Genomic DNA, 8,941 nt, shown 5'->3' with positions numbered 1-8,941 from the left:
CCCCCCCCCCCCCCCCCTAAATCTAGACAATATGGAAATATCAGTTATGAAAATAAACTACAGCATATTAACTTCTACGATATTGGACTTGCCGAGATCTTACTTTGATTACAATAATAAAAACTCTTATATTACCCAAATCTGTGCATTTGTTTTCTATACTTCTAAAACCCTTCAAGAACTTACCTAAATATGTTAAACCTATCTTATTTGGTTTCCTATGTGTAATTTTAAAACTACAAAGATAAAACTTTAATTGCCTGCAAGGAAGATGGTGTGCTTAACATGACCAATGTTTTCTCATTCATTAAATATCTGAGAGTGAGAAGGATCAGAAGAATATTTAAGGATTCTAGAACCCCGATAACAATATTAAAAGATATTTTACCATTTGAAATTAAACTGCTATATGACCATGACAGAAAAAAAGCTAATAGAAGCAGGGACCTCATTTAAAATCCTTTTTGGAGAGATATTATCACTGCACAATATTATTCTATAGTAAGTAAAATCGACAAACCCTCTAGAAAAGGAAAAAATCATTTCAATTATGTTGAGTAAAACTGACTGGAAGTTTATTTACAAAAAAAATTTGTTCAGCAGGATGTAAAAAGGCATAAAAACTATCAAGAGAAATGGAAATCTGTTATAAAAATTGATGATAATCTTAATTGGCATGATACAATTTTTTGTATTTATATATACAGTGTACCAATAAAATTAACTGTTCAATGGAGACAAAATTACAAAGTTTTTAGTGTTAGATTAATCATAAGATTCTTGCAGTAAATGATTTGTTAGTGAACATGAAATTATCTACTTATAGACTTTGTATACTCTGTAATAGGGAATCAGAAACTTGTATGTACATTTCATAAAAAAAAATCATGTGTCATGCATCACGATTACATGAAAGTTGGTTGAAAATGCTTTGTTCAAATCAAAATTAAACAACGTCTAGCTATAGAGCATAGTTGAGCTCAAAATTTACCGACTTTACTGATGATTTTTGTGTTTGATCATCAAATATGACCGTTATCCTGCGATTACGGAATGGGATGTTTATAGAAATAGACCTTTCTGCAATTAGACATTGAGATGACAAAACCAGTTTCCGCTACCTTAACAGATTGTGCCAAATAAGTACAAAATGTGTATGGTATAGAAGAACCGGAAGTGGGTGTATCACTTTCGTAAATAACTGACATCGCTAAAAATGTGACTCAAAAAATTTGATTTTTTAACATTTATTTTCTTCTTTAAGATTGTGTTACATATATATTGTGCAATATTCAGTTACATGGTTATATTAACTCATACACTTGAGAATATAAGATCATTTGAGCATTGTTTTGATTGTTGCTTGGATAAAAAGTGAACCCTGCCTTACACCTTTGGTCGCAACACTACCATTTTTGAATTTTTAAAACATACCTCATGGGTTGCTGCATATACCACCTTGTTACGGTCAAATTGGTTTTGGGCAAAATTCCTGTTGTCACTGTGGTATGTATGAAAGACTGGATCTTCGGTTACTGAATGAAATATACCTCTCATGATTTTTTTTTAATTTAAAGTTTTTGTTCTTGGTCTGTCTATATACCTGAAGGTTATGTTAAATAATGATATTAAGTATTGGAATTATATGTAAATATACTTTTGTAAAGCAATCAGCCCGTCAGATTGTGCACGTGATCTATGCATATGAACATTGAAATATTTATGCATTACTTAATTACAAATATGTAACGAACACTTCTATTGACCGCTCCTGTACTAGTTTTATACACTATATAAAAACTTGCTATTATAAAATGTGAAAAAGAAAAGTATCGAACTTCCCAAGGACATTGTTTGCGTGGATGTTCATTGTTTTTCATGGATATGCAAATGCCAAATTAAACAGTGTGTACACGTAGAAATTATGTTGTTCAATATATAATACATGCTATTAATGCGTGTGGACATTTAAAAACAATGTATCCTGTTAAAGGAACCCTTGTGGTGTTGCCAGTAAGCCAATGTCATTATATTTCAACTTGGTATATATCTTCACCCTAACATGCCACTAACGCAACAGATATTGTTCTTCATCCAAGTAAAGTAATGACCCAATATCATGATTCTGACCTTCTCGATACAGGGGCGAACTTACGTCCCAAAGTCCATATCATATACAAAATATGGCATTAGGCTCAAAATTCGTGCCAAAATCTTGTGTTCTTGATTCGCTTTGGAAAAAAGCTCAGCTCGTTCATTGGACATATGAATAAACACAATGAAATGGAAATCCCTTAGAGAAAATGAGTGCACACAAGGGAATCCATGAGATGTTGAGTCACACATACACTTAAATGTCTCATTATCTATGAGACTGTAAATTAATTTCACGTTAGTATCAAAGTCAAAACAAAATCATCTGTCATTACAGAACAGACTCGTTCTTAATTCCTAAAATGACGCAAGATCTATACAATGTAAGACAAAAGGAAAAATGCTATTCCCCAAGGAGAACAATCGGTTTTATTCCTGCCGATCGTTTCCCTCTGTTCCCATAACTTTTGGACGATATCTGGTGTGGCATAGTGTGTAATTGTATGACAACGGGAAAACAGGTCGCTTAGCAACCAGTCGTAAATATACACATTAGAATTGTACACAAATTTTTTCATATTTTTTACCGATAACCCAAGTCTATATGCGACCATTCCCACATATACATCCTCGAACTTGAATATTCTTGTTTTCTTCATTTCTTCGTGTATTCTTCGTGTAGTTTTATATGTCATTACATACCCAGGACCATTACAAAATGGCGGATACCTTACAAACGGATATTCTTCATAAGAAACTTGCCACTTGCCTGATTTCCTACATGGAAGTGACATTTGAGAGCATGAACCAAGAATAACATCGTCTGGAAGATAATCGGCATTATTTTGGATTTCATTGAAAATATCCAATTCTAAAAACACGTCATCGTCGACTTTGAAAAAGTAGCTAGCCCTATGACAAAACTGGACTACCCAGTTAAAAGCTGCTACAGTTTTATCGGTTAGATTAAGGTAGTTTTCAATGACGTCCACCTGTACAATGTCTCCATTGTCGTCTTTAACATTAACACTGTCTTCTCTACCGAGCAGAAAGTACACACTAAAATTGTATTCCATTTGACTCCTTGGATTCCCCCAGGTCTTTCGAATGACCTCCCGTTGTAAAATATTGGACGCCTTGCTCAAAACCATGACAACAATACTTCTCACAGAGTATTCGTTACGCTTTCGATGTGGAACAGCAATGAATGGTTTTGGTCTGATGATTTCATTTTGATGAGTAAAATCCAGAAGGCCAGTCAGTGTAAGTTTTTCTTCGCGTACACCATGAAAAAGGAAAAACCAGGTCACCATGACGACGCAAATGAACAGAACAAATCTGTTACCGAATTTTCTAGCCATCAACACCATCGTGTTCCTGCAATTACTGAAAAGAAAACATATATTACTTTATGTCTTATTTAAGTCTTACTTTTCTGTTTAATATAACTTCATATCTGGAATAACGATTCTTGCTTACCTTGAAATCTTTCTCTTATGTGCCTATTTCCAAAGTTATCCATTGTTTGTTCAATACGGCAAATGTGGGAGTGACTTGTGTTAGGGATTGACACAATGATTTCACCCAAGCTCAGTGACAGTCGATAGCTCCCGTAAAAGGACATCTACAAGGTTGTCGAGTTCGAAGCATTTGGTCTCAAATTGTTGACCGTTATGTTACACCTTTCGTGGAACTGAATCCGGCATGTCAGTAAGGAAGATTTCAAACCAATTTCAAAATCTCTGCCTCGGTGCAGGTCTAAAATCACACAATAGTCATACAATACATTGAATCCCTGCTTGTCTTTATTAGTGGCCTGGGATCTCAGGTGATGAGTAGTTTTGACCAGTGGAGCGAACGCGTGGTCGCGGTCATCCAGGGTACCAATCGATATCCCATTCCTCTCCATATATCGTCATTATTACAAATAATGTCCACTATAACCGTGATTTGCATGTATAAAAGGTACACGTTAGTGCTCATTAATTAGTAGGCATATACCATACCAGGTGATTAATAGATGAGAATATGATGGCGTTGCTAAGGATGTATGTTGTCTTGAATGCGTTGCTATGCACTGGTTAACAACCCCATAAATTAAAGGTCTCCTCATCAATTTGTCTTCTGTTATTTGTGCCTGTGTGTGTGTGACCCCATCATTTATGATGTGTGTAACCAAGTACCTCTTCATTGTTATCTGCAAGTACCTCTTCGTTGTTAGGCAGATTCTCACGAAAACTCCTTTTTCATTTCTTTTTTAAAGAAACTCTAATGGGTTTTCTCTTAATTAAGCGATGCGTACTTTCTACCTTTTGAAGATTTTAGAAGGAATTTAGTTTCGAAATATTTGTAAAATATTCCTTGTTTTCTCCTCAAGTACAAGTCATATACGTAAATTATTCTTTTTCAAACGTAAGTGACATCCTTAAAGCATACAGGGAATTTGATATAGTTTTCTTTCATACAAACACCGCTATAGAGTTTGAAGTAGTCCGACATACTCGACTTGTATAGATGGTGCATACGGCCTTCAGGGAGGAAGATGTATTGTGACATGTGTTGTGGATGTTGGATAGTTTATTTTAAGACTGGGAAACAACTGAACGTAACCTGTCAACTGTTCATTATTTGTTTACTTTTTTTTCTACATATGCTTCCTTTTCAATGTCATTGCATAGGTGTTTAATATTTGTTTAAATCGATTCAGAACCAGCAGGTAACATTGTAGAAGCTAGATGGTGTTTATACACTGAGCCGAACGAAACTTTGTTATATATTTATTCTAAATCTGGCATAAATAGCATGAGCTGAATAGAAAACCTCAACAAATCAACTAAAACGGAAATATAGTAGTTCGTGTACTAAGCGGGGTATGGGTCTTACTAAATAATATATTCACTTGGCAGTCTCTAAACAAAAAATCGAATATATTCCGTAAAGGCGCACATCAGCTATCGCCGGATACCCGCGGTCAATTGCCATATACTGTGCTACACTAATTACTATGATAGGGGTTCAGCAGGGATAAACATAGAGTAGATATAACGCATTCGTAAACAGAGTGTATGGGAGATGTGGGGTGGTTTATGTAAGATAGTTATAATAAAAAAAATGTTTTCAATCATGTTCTGGTATTTTCTGAGTGATCTCAATTTCCCCTTTTCAGTCCGACATGTACCAAAGATGAATTAATAGAAGTAATTAAGAGTCTATCTAGGGGTAGCATGTTAGATGTCATGGGGATGCATAACCAAAGGAACATTAAGTTATTCATAAGGCAAAGGCAACAAATGGAATTCCACTAATATATATATTTTTTCAATTATTTACTAGCCCCTACAAAACTAGATGTTAATGCGGGTGTAGAGAAATTTTAGGTAGGACATGACTCTGGTCCACATGGCACTTTATGGAGAATAAGATAGATGATGGAGAAATAATAAAAATAGTCAACAGTTTAAACACAAACAAAGCATGTGGACATGGGGATATTTCAAATAGATACTTTAAAGTGCAAATGTTTTTACCACGTTTACAATATTCGTTTAACAATGTGTTGAAATCTGGTCATTTTCTAGAATCGTGGCCAAAAGGAAACATTATACCTGTTTTTAGGAAGGGATTCAGATGATTATATGGGTACATCAGCTGTTTGGGAAAACTATTCACAATTATTGTTAATAACAGGCTTGTTAACTTTGATACCGCTTACAGCATCATAACTGATAAATAGTTTGGTTTCAGACATGTCCATCACTGACGCTGTTTTCGCACACTCGTTAATTAATGAAATTTATAAAAGGACCCAGGTGCTGTTGATGGTGTGATGGCTAATGTCGGGTTTGTTTTCTTCTAGGCTTTCCTTGTGGCTTTCTTTGTAGTTTTGTTTGGTTGTTGTGTACTTACCATTGTTATAGGTGTGGGGGTTAATAATATGGTATGACCTCTAGGCGGCACAGATTATGTTAACACTGGTAGGTTTGTAATAGTGTTGAGTGTTAGGTCTGCCTTGACCGGAAGGAGGGGATCGAAGCACAAACTATAAGAATGAATCCAGAGCGAAGACAACACACTTGAATAACACCTACATAAGCCTGAATATCAGAAACGTCCCCTTGTTCGACATATTTATCGAGATGAAGGGTTCCATCCCTACGGTCATGTTTTATCATGACTACCTATACAAAGGTGATAGATCTGGAAGTGATACAGAAAGAAAGTGAGCATATATGGTTTCTGTCTTCCTGTAGCTGAATATAAAACGTGTAGGGACATAATGAGTAAGGAACGAGATAGATTTGTCAGTCATGGGTACTAAGCTTTTTCTGTGGTATGCCGTGGAGCTGTAATCCTTAAAACTTTCGTATAAACCCTTATCTTCCATGGCAACACATTCAAACACATAACATAGGATATCCAAAACACTGGAGTTGTCCTCTGAAAATTAAACAGATTTTGACGTTATTATCATCAACAGGATTTGGATGGATTTGTAGGTATAAGTAGCATAAGGATCATTGTATAAAGTCTTGGGTTAGGTCAGGACTTGGATGGCGTGGTGGGTCATTGTATAAAGCCTTGGGTTAGGTCAGGACTTGGATGGCGTGGTAGGTAATAGGAAACTTGGTCATTGTATAAAGCCTTGGGTTAGGTCAGGACTTGGATGGCGTGGTAGGTGATATGAGCACTGGGTCATTGTATAAAGCCTTGGGTTAGGTCAGGACTTGGATGGCGTGGTAGGTGATAGGAGCACTGGGTCATTGTATAAAGCCTTGGGTTAGGTCAGGACTTGGATGGCGTGGTAGGTGATAGGAGCACTGGGTCATTGTATAAAGCCTTGGGTTGGGTCAGGACTTGGATGGCGTGGTAGGTGATAGGAGCACTGGGTCATTGTATAAAGCCTTGGGTTAGGTCAGGACTTGGATGGCGTGGTAGGTGATAGGAACACTGGGTCATTGTATAAAGCCTTGGGTTAGGTCAGGACTTGGATGGCGTGGTAGGTGATAGGAGCACTGGGTCATTGTATAAAGCCTTGGGTTAGGTCAGGACTTGGATGGCGTGGTAGGTGATATGAGCACTGGGTCATTGTATAAAGCCTTGGGTTAGGTCAGGACTTGGATGGCGTGGTAGGTGATAGGAGCACTGGGTCATTGTATAAAGCCTTGGGTTAGGTCAGGACTTGGATGGCGTGGTAGGTGATAGGAGCACTGGGTCATTGTATAAAGCCTTGGGTTGGGTCAGGACTTGGATGGCGTGGTAGGTGATAGGAGCACTGGGTCATTGTATAAAGCCTTGGGTTAGGTCAGGACTTGGATGGCGTGGTAGGTGATAGGAACACTGGGTCATTGTATAAAGCCTTGGGTTAGGTCAGGACTTGGATGGCGTGGTAGGTGATAGGAACACTGGGTCATTGTATAAAGCCTTGGGTTGGGTCAGGGCTTGGATGGCGTGGTAGGTAATAGGAGCACTGGGTCATTGTATAAAGCCTTGGGTTGGGTCAGGACTTGGATGGCGTGGTGGGTCATTGTATAAAGCCTTGGGTTAGGTCAGGGCTTGGATGGCGTGGTAGGTAATAGGAGCACTGCCTTGGGTTGGGTCAGGACTTGGATGGCGTGGTGGGTCATTGTATAAAGCATTGGGTTAGGTCAGGACTTGGATGGCGTGGTAGGTAATAGGAGCACTGGGTCATTGTATAAAGCCTTGGGTTGAGTCAGGACTTGGATGGCGTGGTAGGTGATAGGAGCACTGGGTCATTGAGACCATGATATTACATGCAATTGACCAATATTTACGCGTCGGGCACATTCGTTCAAGCAGAATGCGTTTATCATGCCAGAACACCTTGTATTATTGGTTCAGGTATTTAGGGTCCATCTGTACACATCTTTACTGATAATTCTTTGCAGTCTTTTAAATCGCTTTTCATTAACTTCCCACACTATTCTTTGGTCATTTAGACATATAGTTAATATACCAGTACTTGACCTGATGTAATAGGATGCAGTAAAGCAAATTACCCTCCCGCACAAACTTCAAACTAGAGACCTCTCGCTCTCAAGGCAATGCATCTACCACCAGGTTAAAGGGACATTCTCACTAGCCTGAGTCACAGGCGCTTCCATACGAAATGTTGATTAATTGATTAATTTATCTGAAATAGCAGGAGTCGGTAAATTGTGAAAACTACAAGGACGACAAATCACAAGCAACACCTTAGTATTTAACCTGCCGTATCATTCATTAAGAAAGTTTACATCCAAAACAGAATAGTCTGTGAAAACATCGCCGAATTCCTCCTTCAGGACACTATTTTGCGAACATCTCCCTCAGTCTGACAAAATTCCTGAGAAAATATCTCAACCCTCGTGTCAGAGTTTGGCTGGCCAGCACTCTTACACCCGGGTTGAAATATCCTTGTCCACGGAACAGACCCATGATAGATTCTATTAGTCCGGATATCATTCACTCATGTGATATGTGTGTAGGGACACGCCTATACTCGTGCTTCTGACCCTCACCTACGCCACCGACCGAACACGTTTTCAATCTCTGATTGCCTATCAGCAATTAAACCGCCAATAAAATAAATAATTTAAAAAAGTGATTCATATCATTTTTATCCGAATAAGACTTTTCTTGCTGAATTTGAACAGACATAAACAATATTATTGTTGACGTTGCTTATTTGTCGACAAGTACTTTACATTGAAAAGGCAATAACAGTAACATTTAACTATCAATCACCATCTGACTCCTTCAGAAAACTTCTTACAGGCGCCATACCATATAAGGTTTTAATGATGTATTAACATAGGTTATCACGGCGTATCTGCCTTGGTCCATTAGG

General features: G+C 37.7%; 1 protein-coding gene across 1 annotated transcript; it reads right to left on the bottom strand.

Annotated features, from left to right (window-relative positions):
- Window positions 1-735: 735 nt before the first annotated feature.
- On the bottom strand, window positions 736-4,036 carry LOC117337035 (UDP-GalNAc:beta-1,3-N-acetylgalactosaminyltransferase 1-like). Its single transcript, XM_033897786.1, has 2 exons — window positions 3,574-4,036; window positions 736-3,480 (listed from the first exon to the last, which is right to left on the bottom strand). The coding sequence occupies exon 2, from the start codon at window positions 3,462-3,464 to the stop codon at window positions 2,469-2,471; it is 996 nt and encodes a 331-aa protein (XP_033753677.1). The 5' UTR covers window positions 3,465-3,480; window positions 3,574-4,036; the 3' UTR covers window positions 736-2,468.
- Window positions 4,037-8,941: the final 4,905 nt, after the last annotated feature.

Source organism: Pecten maximus, chromosome 11, assembly GCF_902652985.1.
Source record: "Pecten maximus chromosome 11, xPecMax1.1, whole genome shotgun sequence".
NCBI classification, from domain to species: domain Eukaryota; kingdom Metazoa; phylum Mollusca; class Bivalvia; order Pectinida; family Pectinidae; genus Pecten; species Pecten maximus.
Note: the sequence above shows the minus strand (reverse complement) of the source record. Positions and strands in the feature narration are given on the sequence as shown.